The 25,043-nt window shown below is 41.2% G+C and overlaps 3 protein-coding genes across 3 annotated transcripts in view; 1 reads left to right on the plus strand and 2 right to left on the minus strand.

Moving 5' to 3' along the window:
* Window positions 1-25,043, plus strand: part of cdh23 (cadherin-related 23) — a 193,578-nt gene that overhangs the window by 150,205 nt on the left and 18,330 nt on the right. Inside the window, exons 24-37 of the mRNA XM_076891868.1 lie at window positions 727-946; window positions 1,333-1,485; window positions 1,697-1,810; window positions 2,323-2,471; window positions 6,169-6,229; window positions 6,654-6,802; window positions 6,942-7,077; window positions 7,719-8,107; window positions 8,450-8,551; window positions 8,706-8,708; window positions 8,871-9,020; window positions 9,630-9,758; window positions 10,629-10,757; window positions 10,905-11,132. Of these exons, the coding sequence (XP_076747983.1) occupies window positions 727-946; window positions 1,333-1,485; window positions 1,697-1,810; window positions 2,323-2,471; window positions 6,169-6,229; window positions 6,654-6,802; window positions 6,942-7,077; window positions 7,719-8,107; window positions 8,450-8,551; window positions 8,706-8,708; window positions 8,871-9,020; window positions 9,630-9,758; window positions 10,629-10,757; window positions 10,905-11,132 (2,112 nt within the window). The remainder of the gene's footprint in view (window positions 1-726; window positions 947-1,332; window positions 1,486-1,696; window positions 1,811-2,322; window positions 2,472-6,168; window positions 6,230-6,653; window positions 6,803-6,941; window positions 7,078-7,718; window positions 8,108-8,449; window positions 8,552-8,705; window positions 8,709-8,870; window positions 9,021-9,629; window positions 9,759-10,628; window positions 10,758-10,904; window positions 11,133-25,043) is intronic.
* LOC101486634 (uncharacterized) lies at window positions 2,557-5,070 on the minus strand. Its single transcript, XM_004559674.4, has 2 exons — window positions 4,773-5,070; window positions 2,557-3,650 (listed from the first exon to the last, which is right to left on the minus strand). The coding sequence occupies exon 2, from the start codon at window positions 3,636-3,638 to the stop codon at window positions 3,141-3,143; it is 498 nt and encodes a 165-aa protein (XP_004559731.1). The 5' UTR covers window positions 3,639-3,650; window positions 4,773-5,070; the 3' UTR covers window positions 2,557-3,140.
* Window positions 12,484-24,381, minus strand: vsir (V-set immunoregulatory receptor). Its single transcript, XM_004559675.6, has 7 exons — window positions 24,132-24,381; window positions 17,328-17,729; window positions 17,133-17,192; window positions 16,924-17,034; window positions 16,658-16,685; window positions 16,094-16,269; window positions 12,484-14,374 (listed from the first exon to the last, which is right to left on the minus strand). The coding sequence occupies exons 1-7, from the start codon at window positions 24,232-24,234 to the stop codon at window positions 14,343-14,345; spliced, it is 912 nt and encodes a 303-aa protein (XP_004559732.1). The 5' UTR covers window positions 24,235-24,381; the 3' UTR covers window positions 12,484-14,342.

Below are 25,043 nucleotides of genomic sequence, written 5' to 3' on the forward strand. Positions count from 1 at the left end.
ATGTTGAAAAAGTACAGCAGCATAGAATTAAAGGAGACAAATGAACAAAGCAAAACAAAAGTAAAACGATCAACCACAACTACAAATAACTTTCATGTTCAAAAAGGAGCAGGAAGAAGCATAAGCTTATTTAATCCCACCCCTTTTCCACTATCTAGTAATCAATAGACTACAGAAATACCTCCTTGCAATTACATTATATGTCATGTGTAATTTTTTTTATTATTCTTTTATATATATATATATATATATATATATATATATGTATATATATATATATATATATATATATGTATATATATATATATATATGTTTCTATCTATCCATATACACGTTTCTCAAAATGGTCAATTTTAACAATTTAAATATTTGTTGTGTTTCCTGCATTTTATTGTGATTAAATTTGGAATTATTAAATGTCAAAGTAATTTCATTCTTTTTTTATTTATATTTTCTGTCCCAACTTTTAAATGAGGATTATATTATCACCATATTTAGTGAAGATAGGCGATGACAGACAGAAACACAAAGTCCTAAAGGAATTTCTCACTTTTTTTAAAAGACTTGACTGCCAAATAACACTGCAACACTTAATAATACGTTTTAATCAGTTAAAATAAACACAATTTAACCACATTTTATTCACCATCTGCTATCTGTTACCCTGTGAGTAATCTTCTATGGGTTTTCTTTTCTCTGTATCGCTTCCTCTCTTTCTTCTGTAGATCCAGGTTGAGGACCCTGACGAAGATAAGAATGGTTTGATTACACTAGCATTACAGATGGGAATGCCTCGCCTCGATTTCTACCTGAACATCTCCACTGGCGTCCTCACCTCATCAGCAGTCCTGGATCGTGAGCGGATCCAACAGTACCAATTGAGGATAATTGCATATGATGCAGGACAGTTCCCTCGTACCTCTACGTCAACCCTCACTGTCATAGGTGAGAGATTCAGATTTAATTTACCTTTGCTTTCTCTGAAATTACCCTAATGGGAAAGTTGAAAACCAAAATAATGAAATAATAAAGAGTTGCTTCATTACGGCAAATAGCCCACCTCTGATTTCTCAAACATCTGCTGAATAAAATGCTGCCACCTGCTGGTGGGATTTGTAAAACCCCAAATGGGGACTGGGCTGATTGCTCTGGATGTGACTGAAGAAGATTGGAAAATCTGCTGCCATTAGCCAGAGAACAGGACACCTGAGCAAGAAAGGCAAAAAGGAAAAAAAAATGTACTACTCACTGCACCACCCTGCTGCCTTTATTTGTCCTCATGTGCATCTATCCGTGTGTCCTCGTGTCTTTCTGTGTGTGGCGTGCGTCAGTTCTGGATGTAAACGATGAGACGCCCACCTTCAACCCTCGCGTGTACAATGTTTCCCTGAAGGAGAGTGTCCCTAGAGACCACACTGTAGCCCGCCTCAGCTGCTTTGACAACGACGAGGGTCTCAACGCTGAACTTAGCTACTTCATCACAGGTCAGAGGTCACGGTGGGAGGTGTTTTTCTGTGTTCTTGAGTTAAAGTTTTTAAAGCCACGGGAGATTTTGTGTGCCACCCGTACCTTCCTTCAATCCATCCATGCATGTGAGAGTTTGTGTATGTACTGAGCTCCTTTGCATGTGCCTTTTACTACGTACAGATATTAATGCGCTTAATTTCTAAAACTGTGACTTCTTTTCATTTTTAGATGGTAATCAGGATGGTAAATTCAGCGTGGGTTTCAGAGACGGCATTGTTCGGACAGTGGTCGGTCTAGACAGAGAGACGCAAGCAGCGTACACTCTGATCATAGAAGCTATAGGTGTGTCATAAAACTTGATCTTTTGTCTTTGTCATTTTTACATACTGTGTGTTTATATATATATTTAAATAATGTGGTTTATCTTCAAAGCTGCTCTTGTTTCTTTGTGCATGCATGATAATGGTGTAAGGAAAAAAAACTGCCTGCACATCTGCAGTGATTTCAGACCATTGCTCAACTGCCTTTGTTCCTGTGTGGAAAAAAAAGAACAAAAACTCGGAGGTTTTCCTGTTTTGGAAAGCATTGAGTGGGGGTAGCTTATCTGCTGAAGAGGCCAGAGACGCCAGCGCTGGGAGAAGAAGCAGAGATAATGTAAAACTGTGCACATTGTCCTCATTCAGCTGAAAATGACCCAGTTTTTAATGAGTCAAGTATATTATATAAAAAATCTCTTTTAGGAGGATTAATAGATTATTTAGTCTGTGTCAGTGAGTGTGTCTGTTTCTGTTATCAATGTCTAAAATTGATGTTAACCTTGAAACTGATGCAAACGTGTTTGTTTTTGCACATAGACAACGGTCCGGCTGGCAGCCGAAGGACAGGCACGGCTACCGTGTTCGTCGAGGTGCAGGACGTTAATGACAACAGACCCATCTTCCTCCAAAACAGTTACGAGACCAGCATACTGGAAAGTGTTCCCCGAGGAACAAGCATCCTTCAGGTGAAAAATACACACGACCACACACAAACACACGCTCATATATACTGCAAAACACATCCTGACAGAAATGGCACTGTTAGCGAATTTAAAACTCAAATTTATTTCCTTAAAACACACTGAGTGAGTTACAGTGATCTCTTTTTGGCTTGAGTTACATTTGTCTTCTTGTCCATACAGGGAGTCCCCCCATAATCTGAGACTAGCGTGACTGTGTTTGTCTTAAGGTGTGTGAATTTCCAGATGGATGGGTTTCGGTGCATCAGAGCAACAAGAGGTGTGATGTTGGGTAGCGATGCTTGAATTTGAGTGAAAATATAGAAACAGACTAAAGTGATATTCTGTCATCTGAGGCTTAATTTTCGCCTCCAAGTCGTTTTGCTGGTGTCTTGTGTTAAAATTTTCTGTATTGATTTCTTTTGCTCACTGTAAAGTCACTTGTGACTATAGCACAGAGCTGTGATGAAAAAGATCACCTGTGATCCAAACTTCAACCTGGGATCAGTAACAAAAATATGCTTTTTGATTATCTACATTTTAAATACTTTTCCTGCGTTTCCTCCACCTAGCATTCAAAGAAGGTTAGAGAAATACTATAAATGCACTCTTCACTCTCTCCTGGTATTAGTGATGTTTGCTGCACAGTCAATCGTCCTTCAGGTGCTCTTCAAGTCAGATTTCGGTAACATAGTCGAATAGACAAGGCACAGTGAGGTGGGGTTCTCCGCTGGCCTCTGGCTGTGTTGTCTGTTGAGTTGGAGGCAGGGGAGCGCGTGTGCTCTCGCGCTCCTGCGGCCTGCGATGAGGCGGCCGTCTGAAGGAGAGATTGTACGAACGCCGATACGAGCCCAGCCTCTTCCACACCTTCAGCTGGGGCTCGCTGGACGTCCTCCTTCTACGAGTCGAACTCTCCCCTGGCCCGCAGCTCGCTTCGGAGTCCCCGTCCTGTTCAGAGGGCCGGCACACTGCCAGGAAGGCTGCAAATCCTGCCAGCAGCAGCGACAGCCCCAGCACCACCATGATGGTGAATTCTGGGTCGTGGATGTCTGAAGAATAAGATGGGGGCTGTCGAATGGTGACAGAGGTGGCAGTGGTGGTGAGGGTGGACAGAGTGATGTTTTCTGTGTTAGAAGTAAAGGTGACGTTGGAGCCCGGATCAGTGGTGTTCATATTGTCTCGGTTCTGGAAGGAGAAAGCTATATTAGTCAGGATGTTTCAGAGATTGTGTGAGTGTTGGTTTTAGTCTATTTGGCTAATTTCAGTGTATGCATGTGTGTGTGTGTGTATGGGTGTCTGTGTGTGTGGTCAGCCTCCATCAAAGTGCCATAACAGCTCTCTTGACGTGCTTGCATCTCCAGCCAAGCCTAACTTTGCTGACTAGGTTTATTTTAGGCCTATTCTCATGTTTTTGCTTAATTAGGCTCATACACTCAAGAGCTCATTATACACAATGACACACATGCACAAATATGCATAGAAACGCCTGCACGCACAGCCAGATGCAGGGACTGTTTGGCATTTGCGGCAATTATGTAGCTATTAAATCAAGGACTACAAAACAGTCAATGCTTGACAGGCTTTCCTCAATGTAAAACAAATTGGGTTTATTAAATTGCCCTCTTGTAAAATGCAAGGAACCCACCTCTTCTACCCCAGTCTCCAATTACCCACCCCCATCCCTCCCTCCCATCTTCAGCATAGTAACATTTGTAAATGTCATCGTCCTTAATTCAGTGGAGACAAAGCATGGCTTATCGGTTTAAGGGAAACACATTGGGACGTGAAATTATTTTTAAGACCAAATGCCAGGAAAGCTGTGAAAAGGCCAGTGGAGCAGGATGGCTCGTTAGAGAGTCAGTTCATTAGTCAGCGCCTCCAAGCACATACGCCGCACTCGCATGCATGCACACACACAAACACACAGCTATTCAAACACAAACTTTCTTTCTCACCCACACATATTGTAGCTTGCACATATTCGTGATTAGACGCGCTGTTCTTAAGCTCGGCAGCCTGGCTCTAAGGTGCTCTCCCTCTGTTTCTCCCCACATTGTTGCTCCTCCAGATCTGACTACTCAGCTAGTTTTGAAACCAACAAAACTTTTTTCTAGCACGCTTTGTTTGTCAGATTCACATTTGCAAATTTAACTGACTGTGCACGCAATTTCACTAATAATTAATTTCTAGTAGAAACAAAATGAATTCTAGCAATATAACATCTCCAGTGATTTCAATAATTTACTGTTGTGGTATATTCTTAGCAATTAATATTGACGCTGAAATCCCTTGAAAATATATACTCACGCTGACACTTTGGAGACTTTAAAGCAGAACTTTGCTTCGTTCCAGTAGTTGAGGTCAGATCTGTTTTGTAGATCCACACTTTGTAACTGCACGCTCTTGTTTTTCCCCCCTCAAACTACGGCTTTTCCCAGAAACAGAGGGGGAAACGCTGGGGAGGAAGAGGGGAACGGGGTTGAAAAGGGGGTAAAGTCTCAGGAACAGCATCACAGAAGTAATACGTCTCAGCTGCTTTAATGACACAGAGCCAAAGACAATAAAATATTTTGTCAGTCACACACAGTCTTAGATTTTAAAAAAAGCTGTGCGTCTACACCACACGGTTGCACTTCCAACATCTGGCTCCGCAATGTAGTCTTGCACTTTCATGCACCCCCTTTTATGGACCAAGTGGTGCATTCCACTGTGTAGTGCCCTATTCATCACTCACCAATCTGACCCCCAGCCACTTTTTTTCCTCCCGTCTCCCCCTCCCCTCACCTCCTCTTTCTCCTCTCCTCTCTACATCTCTTTATAAAACTAATGAGACTGAAGTTGGGCCCCTCTTCACGGAGGGAGTGAGAGCGCGCAAAGGAGGACACACAGGGCAAGACAGAGACCGCGAGAGTGTGGGTCTCACTATATGCGTGCACCTGACTGCACATGTAAATGTGCTTGAATGAGCGTTTCTTCTGTGTGCAGTTAAGTCTGCACTTTGTAGGTACCTCCACAGATTTTGACACATTCACAGAGAAGCGAGGTGTGACATAAAGTCGGCCTCATCCAGTGCCGGCGACAATGCTGGATTCAGAAAGTCAGTCGTATGACATGGCCCATTCACCAGCATCCCAATAGGTTTCACTGTTTATCTGTGTACGCTGTGGAGTCGTGCTGTCTGTGCTGAGATTGGCTTTTTTTGGGTGTTTCTGGCCATCTGCCTGTAACACAGAGAGAGAGAGTTTATTGCTGCCAAGCTGCGAAGAGGTTGTTGTGGCAACAAGACACTGGGCACCCGGCAATGTGTGGTGCATGGGATAGTATACAGATTTCTCCCTCTGCCTTGACAATTATTAAAAATGCATATGAAATGTTCTGTCTGTCATCGGAGAAAGAGACTAGAAAAACTGAGATGCTCAAACCTTGTGGTAACCAAATCCAACTGTTTAAGTCTGTCATGATTTTAGTTTTGAGCAATGATAGCTCTCACATAAAGTTGCAATAATTGCCATTAGACTATCACTTTTTTTAAAGCGTGCCTTTGCCAATTTTAAAGCAAAAACAACTGCAGAGCTGTTTCCTTTCCCGGAGCTGGTTTGCTTTTCCATGTTATTTAGCATTTGATTAAGTTCCGTGATCCTGTGCAGATGTTTTAAGACAATGCAGATGTCTTTATTTGTTTTTTCATTTTTGGTCTGTAAAGGTTCAAGCTACAGATGCAGACCAGGGAGAGAATGGGAGAGTCCTGTACAGGATCCTCACTGGTAAGTGTCGCAGTCCTTTAGAAAACCTTTGCACGTGGTCATCCTGTTCGCTGATTGAATGTCTACAAGTTTAAACACAGTCTCAAAATATGTGATGGCAGCTTTGTGAAGATACGTTCTTTAGAAAATTGTCAACATAGTAAAATTCTCAAGATTCACTGATTTGATCATTCCTCTTGGTTCCTGTGCTTTAGCTTTACTCAGTGTGTATGAGTCAGGTCTTGCCAAAGAGTCAGAGTACTTGTGATGACGGGCTCTTTAAACAAGTTGAATTTGCCATGTCAGCAAATGAAATGACCCACTCAGTGGACTTCAGTAAACCTAGGTTAAATGTGCAATTTTGTTCAGGTCTCTTGGCTTCATCTCACCTTCCCTTCCTTTCACTGTCTCTCTGTCTGTGCGCTCGTGTTTGTGATGCATGCAGGGAACAGCAACAATCTGTTCAGTATAGAGAGAGACACCGGACTGGTGACAAGAGGCCTCAGGGCTCTGGACAGAGAAACCAGCAGCTCCCATATGTTGGAAGTGGAGGCGTACAACAGTGATGAGGGCAGCATGAGGAGCTCTGTGAGGGTGAGAAGCAGAGAAACCACATCCGATGAAAAATATATTATATGTGCATTATAATCAATTTGTTTGGAGGTGAAATTATTGTCTTTTATGTGGCTGTTCGATATATTTATTTAGGAAATGTGAACCGTCTCCTCCTCAGGTGATCATATACGTAGACGATGCCAATGATGAGGTGCCGGTGTTTACCCAGCAACAGTACAACCGTCTGGGCCTGAGAGAGACCGCTGGCATCGGCACCTCTGTGATTGTGGTGCGTGCCACTGACCGTGATACTGGTAAGTTCGGTTTCAAATATGGCAAGAAAAGGGAATGTTTGATTCCAGATCTTTTTAATAACCATTCAGCATCAGGTTTTCTTCATCTAACACCAAATGGAAATACATATTTAGCTGTGCTATTTAGCATAGCTTGTGCCTTTGATCATCAGCTTGCAGATCAATAAACCTAACACTAGTGGGTGCCTCCACAAAGAGAACAAACCAACCTCTTCTTTATTTTTTTTCCCCTCTGGTTTTGTAACTATGGTGCGCACGAAACATCGCAATTGGCATTTAAATCACTACTTCTGCTCCATGGCACAAACTTCCTCTTATTCACTTCCCGTTGGGTAAAGTGTTGCTTAGGCAGCTTCTGACGCATCTTGTGCCGTGACATACATTTTCCAAAACATTAGATCAGGATCAGGCCTGAAACCGAAATAAACATCATATAGCCAAAAGACCAGCGTTGACAACTGTGATTAATAAAAAATAGACTTGAGGAAAAAGGTTACGTTTTGTAACTATAGCTTCATCGAAACAATGTTACAAACTTTTAAAGTTGTTATTCTTAGTAACAGTAGGTGGGGGGAAAAACACCTTTTTATTATAAGTTGTTTTTCTTTGAAATGACACCTTTTTCCTCTCTTGCTGTTCAGGTGATGGTGGAGCCGTCGCCTACGCCCTCGTATCCGGCTCAGACCGCAAGTTTGAGGTGGACGTAAGCACCGGCCTGGTTACCACTGTGGACTACCTGGACTACGAGACCAAGACCTCCTACCTCATGAACGTCTCAGCCACCGACCAAGCTCCGCCGTTCCACCGCGGCTTCTGCACCGTTTACGTCACGTTACTTAATGAGCTGGATGAGGCCGTGGCCTTCTTCTCCGCTGGTTACGAGGCTTCGCTTCGTGAGAACATCGCCACAGGCACAGAGGTGGTCCAGGTGCAGGCGCAGTCTGCCGACAACTTGAACCAGCTGAAGTACCGTTTCGACCCCGACACGTCGCCCGCAGCTCTAGCCCTCTTCAAGATAGACAGCGTCACGGTGAGGTGGAAGAAAGGTCACTGATGATTTGATCACAGTGTGCATGCCTTGTTTTCATGTGTGCTTCATCCATTAACCGCAATGCGACTCAGTAACACCTCGTCCCCGGTGATTTAGGCTAACACTCGTGTTGCTGTATGACTGTAAGCTGATCAAAGTGCTTTAGGTGCTTTGAAGTCATTTGATTCCTTTGATAGATGAGAAATGGGGATTCCTTTGTTGATTTGTGTGATACTTGTTAATTTTCTTCTGTTTTCGTCGCTGTCACACTGGGACTTACATCTTGTATGGACTCTATGATGGTTACCGTATCTGCTGATGCGTGTCTGTGTGTTGTTTCAGGGCCGCATCACAGTGACAGGCCTGCTGGACAGAGAAAAGGGTGATATGTACACGCTGACTGTTGTCGCTGATGATGGAGGACCCAAAAAGGACTCCACTGTGGTACGCCCCTTTGTTGTGAATGGTGTTGTTTCGGGCCTACCCCTCCTATTATTGTGCCTTGTGGATTTATTACTTCATGTGTTTGTGTCTATTCTGGCGCAGAAAGCTAATGGCCTTCCTCTTTTATTAATTGCATCCCTCTCTGGAACTGCAGAAGGTAAGACGTTCTTTTTATGGGGAATGTTAAGTACAACAGTAAATGCGTTTGCTGTGTAACGTGATCATTATGTTTTGTTTGCCCGGGTTTATTTAATGTTCAAGGTAAGTATTACTTTGCAAATGTGGAATTTAACCTCCATTCGATCGTACCTCTGTACAGGTGTCCATCACCATTCTGGATGAGAATGACAACAGTCCAGAGTTTGACATCACATCTGATATTTCACGCGCCATCCCGGAAAACACACCCAAGGGTACAAAGGTGGCAGTAGTTCTGGGAAGGGACAGAGATGCTGGTTTAAATGGACTGGTGAGGGTTTTTTTAAAACAGCAGAAAATAATGAAAGATCTTCTGTGTGTGGCGCTTAATATCATATCTTTTACTTTACGTTTTACTGCACTTAACAGCTGACAAAGAGCAAAAAAGACGTTGCTTCCCAAATATGGTGCTTTATTTTTTCACTTCTTAGTTCCTAACACATCCTGAATCAAGCAAGCGTGCTTTCCCGGCATCTCAAAAGTGAATGTGACATTTATAACTTGTGTTTCCCTTATTTTAGGTTGTGTATCTCTTAATCTGGCACTAGTACTACAAATATTTACTTCCTCAGATTGCAATACAAGAAGTCAAATTAAACTTATTTCAGTTTCACATCGGCTCTCTTAGATTTTGGCATCTCGATGGCCAACTTAAGCTGCCAGTATCACATTTTCCTTTTTTGCTACTTCCTACTGCGCAGGTTGTGGACTCTCACTTCTTATTTCTTAATTTACTTTCTTAATGTGAAAGAAAAGCTATTAAAAATACCCACACTCTCATTTTTGGTTGCAGTAAGTAGAAGTAATCATCTGACATTCAGTCAGTGACTGTCTGCCCCCATTTTTCTTTCACTCATTCTGACTTGTTGCTCTTTGCCAGGTCAATTTCACTCTGGTGGCAGGCAACATGGAAGATGTGTTCATGATCAAGACTGTGAACAACACTTACGGAGAGGTTTATGTCAATGCTCCTCTGGACAGGGAGTCTGTAGACCGCTATCTACTGAAGGTCAGATTACTATAGTTACTATAGGACAGTTTTACCAGACACCTGTGTCTCTTTCACATTCATGCTCTAAACTTACACCTCATCCCTGATTCAGCGCAACAATGAACTAATTACTTGTCATACTTTTAACCAGGAACTCCAAACACATTTTACATGTTGGGCCACACACATAACCCCCATTTCTGTCACTGTTTAGGAAGTTTAATTAGATATTAAAATCATTGAAATGTCTCTGTATATGAAAAAGAAGTGCAATTCAACATTGAGTCTTGGTCAGTATGACGCATTGAGGTTAAATTCTAAGAAGCGTGTAAAATTACAGAGGAAGTTCTGGTAGCTTAGACTCAGACAGTCCAGTAATTATAAAACATGAAGTTCTTATTAATTCGAAGAAAAATCTCTGTGGTAGATTATGAAAAAACATCTTTAATTTTTTAACCATTAAAGAGTTTATTAATTACACTTGTTAGGATGAATGGCAATGGGGGAGGTCTTTCTTTAGTACAAAAAGTTCAGAAAATACAGTTTCAAGTCCGAGATCTTACTTCACATTTTCCAAAGCCATTCAATGGCCAGATTGGAGTGTTTGCTGGGCCGATTCTGGCCCCCAGGCCTTATGTTTGATGCTTTTAATTGAAAACCAAATAGACATTTTTTGAGACTGTTGTTCTGTAGAGACAAAAGGCACAAGTGTTTTTCATTTACTCGTCATGTTTTAATATTATTGATGTTAATGAAAACAGATTTTAATAAAGTATTCAAAGTGCATGCGTTTCGTTTATTTATCCTCTGTGGGGTTTAATGCCAGGTATCAAAATGCATGCTGAGGCTTGTGTTCTAATGCACATCAGTTCACATGTATTGTTTTAGGTCCGTGCCACTGACAATGGCTCACCTCCCAGACACACGGACCACTCTCTCACCATCAACATACTGGACGTTAATGATAATGCGCCAGTTGTTGAGAGCCAGAGGGGCTACAACGTCAGCGTGAATGAGGTAGGGATGCACTCGACACACGATCTAAGCTAAGCAAGCCAGTGATGTCAGTGTATACAGAAATAGTATTCAGCTGGTAAGTTTTATTATAGTCTACCACAGATGATCCATAATTTAACAAGGCTTCTTTTTTGATGTATTTTGCAGAACGTTGGAGGAGGTACATCAGTCGTCCGTGTGATGGCGACAGACCGGGACATCGGTCCCAATGCCATGCTGTTTTACTATCTCACTGCTGGAAACCAGGACCTGACCTTCCGCATGGACCGAGTGACCGGAGAGATGGTGACGCGCCCATCCCCTCCCGATCGAGAGCGCCAGGCCGAGTACCGACTAACGGTCACCGTGGAAGATGACGGCACGCCACCTCTGTCGGTAGGGCACAGCAGTAAGCATGGCATTACAACATGCTGCAAACATATCTTATTAATATCAATTCCAACAATTTTTTCCTTTAGCTACTCTCAGATCACTGAGAGTATTGAATCTGAATTCATCAGGATAATAAATAACTAACCATTTTTTGTGTTTGTAAGTGTGCATGCATGAGGTAGACATGAATAGTTCTGCCTCTATGGGCCACATTTACTAACACGTAGCGCCGCCGCAATCTGTGTTGTGACGTAAATAGTACTGCCAGACGCCACAGCTCAGTGGATGAAAAGAATGTGTTATTTTTGGCACTTGATATTAAAGTAAACTCACTGCAGCTGTGTTGGGAAAACAAAACAGACACCTACGAGCGCTATTTGGGGATTTGTAATTTACCCCATTTTTAAAAATTGGACTCATGTGTTGGCCCGGCGACCTGTTCAGGGTGTACCCTCCCTCTTGCCCCTATGATACCTAGCATAGGCTCCAGCAGTATGCAGACAGATGGGTTATTTTCAGTGTACTAATAATGGATATAAGCTCTCAAATAACACATGTAAGTGTTATATTTAAGAAATAGATGTTAAAATAATAACTGGGAAATATACTTAAATGAAATTTCAAGGTGAGTTTCAGGACAAATGATGATGATGAGTAAAGTTGAATAATACTGGTTAAGAGGATTCAGCTTCTTATACATAACAGTTTTGATCTTACTCACACTCTTGTCCGAGACACGGGTTCTGTTAAGGTCTGCTTAATGCTTTCTTATCTGCTTGACCTAATTAAGGCACAAATATGGCAAATATAAAATGCAGGAAGACAAATATAGTGGTTTCTTGATATTCTCTTTAAGTTAAATGGCTTTCATTTTGTCAAAACGAAAGCCACAATTCACATTTCTTCTTTTCCCCTTTGTGTGCTTATACAGAAGGAATAATGTACAGTACTGTATGAGTCACAAAGGCATCCACTGTCATGTAACTTGTACTTGAGTTTTGTGCTATAAATTTACTTTACACCTATAATAATGCACATTTTTTTAATGCATTGTATAAATAGTCAATGTAAAGCTGGAGAAAAAGCTGGGAAGAGAACAATGGCCATCACCGGGGATTTTCACTTATCAGTCATCTAGCTCTGTCTTTTCTCATGAAACAAGATGCTAAGCTTGTTTTATCATTTTCTCTCCTCAATGCCGGTCTCCCTCTGGTGTGCACCATCTTAGAAGCACACAAGTGGAACAACCTTGTTCTATCTGTGATGGCTCCCCAGACAGAAGTGCAGTATGTCCTTGTAATGTAATAGTTTTGGAGACCTGCCATTTGAAAGGAACAACTGAGAGACACAAGGCTTTAAAGTGCCACTTTATTATAAAAGCCACTAATAGCAGGATTCAGCGGTAATATACAGAACAAACATGCTAATTACAAGCCTTTTTGTATTTTGTTAACGTTTGCGCTCATGTCAACATGTGGTCACAGTCCAGATTTTTTTTAAAAACACACATACACAGACACACATAAGCAGGCATAATGGAAAACACAAGCATTTAAACACAAAAAACAATCATTAACTCTTAGAGAATAAAAACATCTTTACATAATAACCCGAACTGTACACTTGCTACACATCGTTCTAGAGAGGATTTCCTCCAAGCACCTCCTGTACACCTCAGTGTGAAAAAAACCCACCGGTGGTTTTTACAGTCACACTAAATAATATCAAAAATGCTGTCATATATACGTTCGCCCTTCTTCTCTTAAGCCAAGTTGTGTTCACTGATCTTAGGTTAACATTTTAAAGCTTTTTTCCCGCACTTTCACTTGAAATATTTGATATTTATCAAACAGCCCCATTGCACACGTACTAATAAAATACAAATGAATACTACAATATATTTTACCACAGTCAAATAAAAAAAATAAAAAACAAAAATATTCATAAAAGATTTACTTCCACTGCAGTGATTAAACTGTTTTAAGGTTTTTGTTGTTGTTCTTTATTTAATAAAAATCAGCTACATTCAAGAGTAAAAAACAATAAACATTTTGTTTAGAATTATTGAACTGTACACGAGCACAAGCAAGAACGTCTTTTCTGAATGCTTTTTCTAAATTCTTCCTGCAATTTTCAGCACTTTATGAGAATATTTAAGGCCACTGTGAAGGGCTGCGTTTCTGGAAGCACAGGAAGGAAAGACAGTATTTAAAGCAACAGAGTTTACGCATAGCTGAGGTAGCAAAGAAGAAATAGAAAACATGGCAAGTTCAAGTTAAAACAGAGGAACAGCATAATGCCTGTAAAAGCAAAAACTGTTCTTTTTTTGTACAAGACCTTTGGCACTTCTCTGATGATTGAGAGTTCGCTGGTGCAGACGGCTTATGTCAAATGACTAAAGGGAGAAAAGGGTGTTAAGTCGTCCTCACACCAGTTGTTCGGTTTTAAAAAAAAAAAACATGAAGAAGAAAGAAAACAAAAACAACACTGTTTGCTTCCTGGAGATGTAACCTTCCTGCCTTCTTGTGTAAAGGTTACAACATCAACAAGTTAAAAAGTAGTCTTGTGTGGGGTCTTTTACATAGGATTGTTTCTTAGACAGCTTGTGCATTTAGCAAATACATAAAGACAGATTTACAATAAGTCTTCGGTTGGCCCCCTTACAGTTACAAAGAAACCACAAGAGTGACACAGGAAATTTACAGAAATCATTGTGAGTTCTTTAGGGTTTGACTTGCCCTAAACAACATGCCACCCCTGCACATTTTCTATAGCATGGATCTTTGGTTGGTGTGCTTGCTGACATATAGAAACCGCAATACTGACACAAATTATACAGACAGTCACGCAAAGTGCCAACACTATTATAAGCAGTGTGTTTCATCCAAACGAGGTACCTGATTCGAATGAATGGTTTGCAAGCCATCGCCAGTGTTTGGATGTAAAATGAAGCACAACAAGTCGTCACGAGCCAAAGTTCACTTTTTGCCTGCAGCTGTTGTTGCAGGTGGAAGTAGTTTATGAATCAAAGAAATGCAGCCTTCTTTTTTCCCTCCTTGGGTCCAGACAATGTACAGACTAAAATCCGGGGTTATTCTGAGATGGCTCGAAGGAGAGCGTCCGTCTGAAGGCAGAGAGAAGAGGAAGATAGTTGCGGGGCTGTTTCCAGATCAGCAGTTTGAGTGATGATTGAGGTTCAGCTCCTCTTGAAACCTACAGGAACTCTGGAAACTCAGGGATGGCAGCTGCAAGCAAAGACAGTGCATGTCAGTGAGAGCACAGAAATCATTGTAGGTATCACTATCCACCTACACAAACATACAATTCTTTTCTTTTCCTTTTTTTGTTATGTGGAAAATTAGATATGGGGGTGTTCGAACATGCAAATGTGCACTTCCTGCCTCAAACATACCTGATCTTTCAAAAGTCAAATGAAAAAATTGAAAGAATTTCCTTTTTTTAACTTTTTTTTTTCCATAACTCCCACATCTCAGAGTACTACAGACACACATGGAGACTGATCAGTTCCACAGAACTACTCGTGTTTCTGAAAACTCATTAAAAAGCAGAACAACAAGGCCTTGGGTCTGGGTTGCGACATGCTAGCGATAACAGGGAAGTGCTGCTTGTTGAATTCCGCAAAGTTTAAGGTCAGCAAGTTGGAAAAAATGAAGAAGAAAGCTAAAGTGTGGCCTCCATCCATGTAACATGAAACCTTATGAGAAGCTGTGTATTTCAACATAACATCTGTGGACCACTGAAGGAAATGAGCTCCGGCATGGAAAATCCTCCTTGACAAATGTCAAAGATATTGTTTTTTATGTCGAACATATGAAGGTTTTATCAATAATTTTGACTTTTCTTTGCAGACGGGAAACATAGAGATCACACCAAGAAATGGAAAAGGCGTCCAGCTCCCCAGTAAAAGAATAATGTTTGATTGAAGAGGCGAAAACTGCAGCATATGGCACAATTTTACCTTATGTTTATGTTTCTCATTTCTGTTTGAGCTTCAGGAAGGCTTGTCCATATATTCACCTATTACAGTGTTGAAACCTTTATGGGTTGCTTAAGGCTGTATACTCAGTAAGTTGTACCTTACCCTCTTCCCATGCACATCTCAAACCGTGCTATAAGGAAATGGGGGCAATCCGCCTCAGTATGCCTGGAATGTCTGCACAGGTGTCCCAGGAATCGGCAGAAAAACACTAAGGATTGAACCCCTTAACCGTGTCTAATGTTTCAATATTATTTCAAGTTGAGTCAGAAGGAACAACTGAAGGAGCCATTAGTGTTCAATGAGAGTGCTGATGGGTGGAGAATGACTTGTGAGAAGAATTAAGAAGAGGACAGTGTAAGGGGGTGGTTTCGTGTGTGTGTGTGTGTGTGTGTGTGTGTGTGTGTGTGTGTGTGTGTGTGTGTGTGTGTGCGGGGGGGATGAAATCTCCTACACAATATATTTTCAGAGTCATGCAAGACTCAGCCCAGCTGTTTTTGAGTGTGCAGCTACGCACTACAAATTCACGAGCATCTTTCCACCAACACTTCCACCAAACGCAGGATGTTTCAGCAAAAGCACAGAAAGAACTAGTGGTTCTTGATTGCATCAGTCTTTTACCAGACTGAGTGCACATTTTGATATAGGTGTCTTGCAAAACCCTTGTGTGCAATGCAGTTACACGCATATCCCGGTACTTTTTCATTTTTGTTTTTTTAAGTGTTTCTTTTTTTGAGTGTGAAATAAATGTGAACAAAGTGATTTGCATTCATTCACAACAATAAGAATATCGGAACAACAGATATAACACACTAAGCCATGTAAATGACCTCTAAAAGTGAGATGACTTGCACTGCCTTTTTGGGCTTTGATGTTTACCAGTGGAAGGTCCCTTATGTCAGCGACTCAGTCTCAGCATGAATATTGTATGAGTACAAGTTGTGAGGCAGGGTGGGGGGGGTCCTACCTTCTGCTGGGAAGAATACGTCGCCATGTGCCGGAGGAGAAAGGGGTGTTCCCGGTTCAGACAACAGGTGGCGACCTGTCTCGGATGACTGCCTGGTCATGATCTGAGAAACAGTGCGGGTCTTTGTTTCTGGTGATCCCCCTCGAAACACTGGGTTTTCATGGCCCAGAGCCTCACTGAACACACACACACATACATGAAGAAGAAGCATGATTACAAGTGAGCAACTTTCAATATGACCCAGTAAACTGTTTCAAAACTTTCCTAGAGACATGCAAGAGTTTCATGTTTGTCACTTTGGATTTAATAAGGGATTTTCTGTAATGACAATTTAACACTACACTTAAATGATTAGCAGTAGGATTTGCATATACAGGACACATCATGGCAAAAGAAAAAAAATGTATACATGGTTTTAACTAGTTTATTTTAATGAGGCTAGTGGGTTTAATCTAGCTATTGTGTCACAAGTGTTGTGGCCACCGTGTTCACAGTCTATTATTCTAAGGAGCAGCTGTGTTTTGAAGCTGGTCGCTGAGATCAGCTGCCTGTGGGAAACCTTACCTGTCCATCCTCACTAGCTCTTGTCCACCTGGGAGAGAGGAAATAGGAAATGGGCCATTGTAAATGAATTGAAACAAAGCGGAACACTACAAAAAGACTATGAATGCGCTTCCTACTGTGTGAAATACAGTTAATCGAGCTCACTGACAGGAAACGTGTCAGAACAAACACTATGGGAAGTCCAGTGTGAGAGACTTATGTGGCCCAAAGGTGGAAATTAAGTGTGAGTGTGTGTGTAGCTGTTTGTGCACATCAGTAATACATACGTCTTCCTAACGGTGAATTCTCCCTCTGTTTGTACACGAGCACTAGAATAAGAGGCAGGGACAGCAGAGCCACGATGCAGGCTGTTATAGCCAAGGCCACTGGCACAGAGCCTAGGGAAGCAACAGACAGGCTGTGAGTTTAATAACATCACGAAATAACTGCCTCAGACATTTATTGGTTGAAGGCCTGAATAATGTTTCATACTTACTTGCAGTACTTGCAGTTGGTGTGGGATCCCAGACAGTGCAATTCTGAAATCCTTTCCTTGCTGGAAAGAGATAAATAAATCGGTTCTCTCTCGTGTCAAAACAGTTTCACTGTTCAGCAACATCAGCTCCTGAGCTTCTTGCAAAATATATTATTGATAACCTTAGTGCACATTCACAGCGTTTGACATACTTACGCGGTATAACTTGTAGAATAACATGGTTGTAGGCTTTCTGCACCAAGCTATGTTTATTGAATTCTAGAATCCCACAGCAGTAGCGGCCCTGGTCCGAAGGTTTCACATTCTCTAGAATCAACCAGTGGTTGTGCCCCATGCGATCCATCTTCACTCCTGGTGGCAATGTGCTGTTACGGTGTGGGTGAGAAAAATTCCTTGGGCCCATTCCTGGATGACAGTGCTGGTCACTGTGGGCTGTGAAGAGCCAAGTGCTCCTCACAACATCGTTGGGGGAAAGCAGGGTACCTTTCTGGACGCACGTCATGTTGACTCTTGCACCTTCAGGACAGGTGTAGTACAGGTGGGGAGGAGAAGCAATCAGCGTGGAATGGGGCTGGGCGTGGTGTGTCTCACCTTTAGCTAGAGAGAAAAGACAAAAGCAATGGAAGAATGTAGTGCATTCAACTTCCTTTGAGATGGTACCTCCTCCTTTCTACGTATCCATAGAAATGTTTAAGTTTAGGGATGCTAATGTTAGGGTGTCGCTACTGAAAGAGGCGGGACAGTGAAACTTGTGGCCAGCTTTTAATAGGATCACACCAACTACAACAGTGATGCAAATGAGTTCTCAGATCATTTGCATCTTCACTGTGTGTACTCATGGGTGAGACTGTGCCATATTGATTTATTTCTGTTTGCTTATTTAGTAACACTTCAATGTAGTATAAATATGATTATTTATTAAAATTGGGATAAAGTGTAGGTGTAGAGTAAAGTGTAAGAAAGTGGCTGTGAGTGTGAGTCAATCCAAGGGTACAGATATGTATAGTATAGTTGAATGGATGTATAGATGTATAACTGCACATGTTTTACGTATACATATCAGTGTGGAGTGCGTCACTGACGGATCATTTGCTGGTATAACTTTGGAACGAGAAGACAGGAAGGAGAAGTAGGATCATATAAGTTTATACTTCTTCATTCTAATAAAACAAAAACAAAAATGAGTCTTTTATTTGCTGATGTTTTATATATTGCTTTATTATTATTATTATTATTTTGTTTCAACAACTCCCATAAAGCTCAAAGTACTCAAAGCAACCTTTCTGGTTGTTCCTACTAAAGACTTACTAAACTAAGTCTCCAGCACTATATTTCACCATAATGACAAACACAGAGTCACAAGGTCAAAGCAATAATAGCCATTCTTGTTATTATTCTGTTCGGTTCAGATCACACAAATTCCCTATAGCTGTCTATTACAGATGACCCAGAAAAACCAGAGGAAAAAAGGAAGTACAAATATAAGTCGCATCTGGTTTGGCAGCGGGCCTTTCCAGGGTACAAACTGCCAGGGAAAAATTACATAACGAAAGATTTTAAAAAAGCAAAGGATAAAACCCTACAGTGACATTTTGATAATAACATGTTTTGAGCAATTTGAAATTAATGTAGAAAATAAATGGCAGGTCTGCTGAAATTAGTTGCACACCTAAAAGTTGCGCTGAGTTGAGTTCCTGCCAGGTACAGTGAGTCATTGCACAAGTAACCACAGTAAAAGCAGTAATTTTATCACCTGCCAAACTTAACATGGGCTTTAGTGGCACACTTCTGCATGCTTCCTGGGTTTTTGTGCAAAGTTTGCTTCCTATTTTGTACATTTAAACTGTGGTTAAAAATCATGCATAGTTTGCTGTCTTGAAAAATATACAAATGTCCTGAGGGAGTTAAATCTCTTGTTCCTCTTTGTGAGCTACAGAAATATAGGCAGGAACTTCTTCATCTCTTAAAATGGGGACAGTATAAAAAAAAATCCCACTGAAGTTCTGTTTATTAACTTTAAATATCATCTTGCTGTTTGGTATTAATACACAGCAATTGTTGTGTATCGATTATGTGTATTAATATCTCAAAGGATGGTACGCTCAAAGATCTTCTGCACACACTCATGTACATTCAGGAAACCGGCTGCACAGCTGTGAGCTCGTTCTCAGCTTATTGCATAAACCTTTCTCCCTCTCTCACTCTCTGCCTCAACCACATCCTGTTGTGAATTCTTCAGTGTTGCAGTGGAATGCATGAATAGATAAACATAAATTGTGTGCTTTCAATGATTATTGCATTGCAAAAACACAACAAAATTAGCTCATCCTCAGGCTAGGCAGTGTGATGCCACTCTCAGAACCTCACTTTAAAGCAGACACATGATCTGGAAAATGCACACCCTATATAACGCCTCGCTATGTTGTAAAAGAGCAGCGTAAAAAGGCTGTCATTCTCTAGCTTTGTCAACGGACTCATTATTTTGTAATGATCTGCCTTTGTAACAGATGATTAAAGAATGCTTACTGCTGCAAAAGTTACAGGAAGGCTGCATGCACGGGTGCGTGTGTGGGTGGACTGCAGAGAAAGAAGAGTTTGCCCACGTATGTGTATCTTTTATAATGACACCATGGCAAAATTTTACAGTAAATGTGTGTGTGTATGTGTGTGTGTCCATATCTCTGTTTGGGAAAGTCAGGGTGGAGTCTCAGTCAATGCCAGAATTTGGGGAGTGGACTTCCTTCCTGAGTTATCCCAGCACATAAACACTTCCACTCCCCGTTTCTTGCTCATTATTCCATGAAGCCAAACTTCAGATGTTGCAAACTTCGTGTTTCTTTATGTGATAAAAACCTCGAGCAGGTTGGACCACTACCCACAATGCCAGTAATTATAGCGTTGGAGATGACTGTCCCTGCTGATTTATGCTCACTATTAATGTTGGGGATTAACCTGTAAATCAGAGTCTTGATTAAACTATTTAAATGTGTATAAAATGCCAGTCATTATTTCCTAGCACATCTTTACTGTATTTGTCTACACAACTATTTAAAAAAAAACCCTAAAGATCAGCTTTCCTACAATATGAGGCAATACATTAACCAGTTTACACATTACTTACACAATTACTTGATCATTCAAACAGTGGGGGATTAACTTTGTTGTGCCTGCCGCATTACAGCCATATCCCAAACTTTAAAAACTTTGGTCCTAACTCTTTGTGTTTGCACAGATTCATTTTAACTTGTTCTGCTGACCTGCTTGTTGCGGTGCGTTCTCTATTAATAGTTTTCTTAGAGAGCTACTGCTTCGTTTAAAGTCTTTTCCCCTGCTAGTTATGAAAAAAATAAGCTGACAAGCTTCATCAAAGAAAGAAAAGTAATTTAAAAGCTCCCATGTTTTATTAGTTCCCTAACAAGTTCAGTTATGTTGTTCTATGTAGCTGTATAATTTAGATAGTTAAATCTCCAAAGTAACTACCCATGTTTTTGTGAATCACTGAAAGCACTTCCACATGCGTCTAAGCCTGCAGAAACTTTTGCTTTGAATGTGATTAGAGTGGATTTAACTACTTGCTGGCTCTTACTGGCAGTGCTACTTATTTGTAAGGGGAAGCTGCACCGTGCAAACAAGCCAGAATTAATAAGCACACAAGTGTTTTTGTCTAAATATTAACAGAATCAGCTGCTGTTAAATACAGCAGAACAGTCGATCACCTTTCCTCTTTCATTGGCTGGCACATTTGTTTGCACAGTATGTGTGCATCCTGTGTGTGTGTGTGTGTGTGTGTGTGTGTGTGTGTGTGTGTGTGTGTGTGTGTGTGTGTGTGTAACACAATGTTAGGTCGATGCCATAATTCTGTATTCGGGGCTGAACTCTACTGGAGCCATTGTGTGTTAGGAAAAGCAATAGGAAGACCTGGGATGGTGATTAAAGTGAAACTTTTATCCCCCCACTGTTCATGGCTTCCTAGTGGGACAATAGGAGAGGAAGCCCTTCGCCTCTCCTGTTTCACACCCACCCTACCTTCCTCTTCTCCTAATTTCATTTTGACAGCTCTTTAAGCTTTCTGTAGACCTATTTCACAGAAGTGATGCATATCGAAGGCGAGAGTAAAGACAGCATTTTTTTCGGTAAATATAGCTAAATGTTAACTAATTGCTGGGGGAACAGCTTGGAAGAGCTAATGTGCACACACATTTCTTACCGACAACGCTGTGATCTTTAAATAGGTATTCAAAGGAAATGAACATGATTTTTTTTAGCATGCCAAGTGGGTGGCGTTTGCAGTGTCGGTACTACCTGAGCTGTCTCGATGTGGTTTCCAAACCAACAAGCTATGCCATGTGTCTGGAACAGTCTGATTTTCTCTTGCATGTATACAACAGACGTGTTTTTGGCTCAATTATACATATAAGTTTCCTCCTCTGATCACTGTTCTCAGAATCCTGATAGCCCCCGAGGGCCCAGAAACAGGCCCTCCTTTGTATTAAGGCAGAATGCCACCTGTTTAGGACATGTTGCCACTGACAGCTTTCTTTCGTTCAGACATGAATGATAGTCTGTGCTGATTAAACATATATTAACCCTGCTAAAATTTCCCCACCTTTGACGTCTTGAATAACCCTGTGGTGAGTCTGCACGGTGATATTACCTCATGTTACAGAAGCTGCTGAACCCTTCAGATAAATCTGGTTTTCTCAAACTGCATTAATCCTCTACTTGCAAGTGTTGTTTCCCAACACATATCCTGCCCTTTTCACACCCACTGTAATGGTAATGATGATCAAACCCATTACAGGGTGTTAGTGAAAGCAGCAGGAGACGAGCTCCTCTCTAAAGTAAGAGAGTTTCAGTTAAAGCCCCTGGCATGAAATGGCAAACAGATGCACCTTTTCAGCAACAGGAAGCCTTTTAAATATGTTGCTCTACACTCTACATTGTCACAAAGGGAAGTGGTTATGGGTCACAGCTGCAGGTCAACGTTTAGAGATTTACATTTTCTTATAATAATCTGATGTGCCCCTTGGTACTTTGTAAACTAAATTTGTGGCAGCATTTTCCAAAATAACGTGTGCACTTTGTGTGTTTAATTTGTCTTCCTCTTTCTTTTCTTCTTGACATAATAAATGGCATGTAAATGGTTGTGTAATGACAGCTTTGTGAGAAGTTTTACAACACGATTGCACAATTATTTCCTCACTTTAAAAATGAAGGTGGCCTCTCATTTCAGACGTGGAAATGAGCAGACGTGGGCCTTTCTGTCTTTTCAAAAATGGTAAAAATCCGGGGATTACATCATTTTTAAAAACTGACTTCATTATTATAAACTAACTTCCTCTTTTTACTTTGACCTTGCCTTCCTGTTTTTCACTACATCGTCCAGTGTTAAACCTTTTCTGGCACAGTTTAATGTCTTCATATCTCAGGTCGCATTAGGTTGAAAGCAGAGTCAAGGTTCCACCAACAGTGGTCATCACTGTGTCCTTGAGCTGTTCAGAGAAACGCCCTTGCGAGAGAAAACCCCTTGCTAGCAGCATGAAGGCCGCTGCTTTTGATAACTCATATTATGATTTTACTACAAATGCACAGACCTTTCAAAATCTGATGACCAGAAAAATTTCAAGCCGAAGACGGGGCCTCCCCCTCCCCATCTTCAGCTTATTGCTGCATAGGTAAAAGATTTGCCCATCTGGCACATGTGACCAAGCACAATCCCTGCCACAACACGAGCAGAAAAGGAGGCAGAGAAAGAATGAGTAATTTTATTTTTACTCACTGGTTGGAAAATTGGCACCGTTTGGTTCCAGTTTTTTTTTATGGGGAAGACACCCACTGCTGGCAGTGGCAAAAACAGCTGTTTTCATCATAAGCTGAAAGGAAGGAAACGTCCCAACAAGGAAGACATAACAAGACTGAAAGGAGGAAACTGTCTTAAACGATACGGATTTCATTGTGCTGCATAAACAATTCAGAAACATATCAAATGGTATATCTGAGTCACTGAATGTTTTGGCTTTATACCTGAATCCCCACAAGCAACTGCTCTAGAAACGCTTTGATTTGTATAGAGTTTAAGTAAAACATTACATTCGCTTTTGGGTGAGCTTATTTAAATCCTAAAGGCGAAAGCTGATAACCTCTCCCGAGTTTTTAAGCGGCGTTTGAAGTGAAGGACCCTACACCCCGGAGGCGACAGCTGCATCTCTTCTCTCCTCCGCCGTCAGTTGCCTAAACTTCAGCCAATCCCAAATTCCCTTTTATAAAATAAATAAATGAAGTGTGGGTATGATCGCAGCTCCCAGCTGAATCCCCAATAAATTCCAAGAAAACAGAAACCTACGGACGTCTTAAAAAGATAAACTATGTGCAGTTCTTGCGCACAAGGAAGTCTTTTCCTCAACTTCTTTCAGAGGATCAACTTCTTGCGTTTTTGCAGCCGCCTCTTTTCGTGTCCGCTGCATTTATTTTACAAGTTGTTTTGAAACCTGGGGGGAGGGGGGGGGGTCTTCTGATCTCGTCAAGCTCAAAGTCGCTGACTTTAAGGTGGATTTACACTCCACTGGGCTGCATCCATGGCGGGCAGTTTAAACAGCTCCACGCCAGATGTTCTGTCTCAAAACAGCAACAAACCAACTCAGTAAAAACCTAGAGACACGCGAGATAAAATAACGGGCTTACAGGGTCGCTGCGTTCAAGTGCATGTCGTAAAAAGCTAACAGAGGTTAAAATATCAAAGTCAGAGTGTGCAGAGGGTTTACTGTCATTGGTACAGACACGTAAGACACAGCAAGTTGGCTGTTTTGTCCATCTAGATGCTTTTTAGATCTATCTATATATATATATATATCAGTGTGTGACAGGTGACTTTTCTAAAACAGAGAATCCATCTGTGACTCCAGTCAACTAGCCGCTCACTAAACAACACAACTGACAAGTTCATACACGCCCGGATCAGCCAGTTAAGCGAGTCTTAAAAGGATGGACGTGTGTGCTTACCTCCAGCTATGCAAAGCAAAAGCGACCAAAACACGAACTTCTTTCCCCAGACTGATGAGCGACGGAGTGAGACCCATTCCATGGCTGTCCGGATAAACAACATTTGGCTTTCAACTAGATCTACAAGTAGCCTTTGTTCAACTTTCTTCCCATTCAGTCTAAAACTAGGCGACTTGTCTGAACTTTACTCCAGAACAGTTGGGGAGGTTTATCGTCCCTTGTCTCTCCAGCTTCTCTGAGTTGTGAAGCAGCGTGACAGTCCCTTATTCGCTCCTCCTCATTGTTTCCCTTTCTCTCTCTCTCGCTCTCAGTGACCCACCCACTATCCTTTCTCGCAAAAAGAGCCTCACAGATACTAGTTTGTTTTTTAACGGCAATGTTGATATAAATGTTAAGGGATTTAAAAATTATGTATATATTTATTTTTGTGTTCCTGTCTGTTAGACTTATATTAAAAGAGTTTGAGCTGTTTTCAGTGGTGCAAAGTTTAAAATGTTGCATCATCACATTTTTGGGGGCAGCCTGCAGGCTTTTACATCTGCATACTGTAATCGCACCAAAGTATTACCTTATCAGCTCGCTCAGTCATTGTTTATATTATTGTTAGCTTTCACACGATAGTTAGCAAATGACCATCAAGACATATGTTGACTCGACATGTGTTGCACATAGTATTGAGGGTGCTGGAGTCTTTTGGTGGAGAAAACAAACCCTAATTATGTGATTAAACTGTTTCTAAATGAGCTTGTTCTGTTAACGGACATTTTCAGACTGGTGCATATCTGACCACTATATCTGTGAGATGTCACAATATCAGGAAATGTCTGCTGACTTGTAAGATTTTACTTCTAGTTAGGTATGTCTAGAAATATCTAGACGTTTAGTCTGTGATAGTCTGCAGGCCGGAAGACG

The sequence above is a fragment of the Maylandia zebra genome, linkage group LG13, assembly GCF_041146795.1.
Source record: "Maylandia zebra isolate NMK-2024a linkage group LG13, Mzebra_GT3a, whole genome shotgun sequence".
Classification (NCBI taxonomy): Eukaryota; Metazoa; Chordata; class Actinopteri; order Cichliformes; family Cichlidae; genus Maylandia; species Maylandia zebra.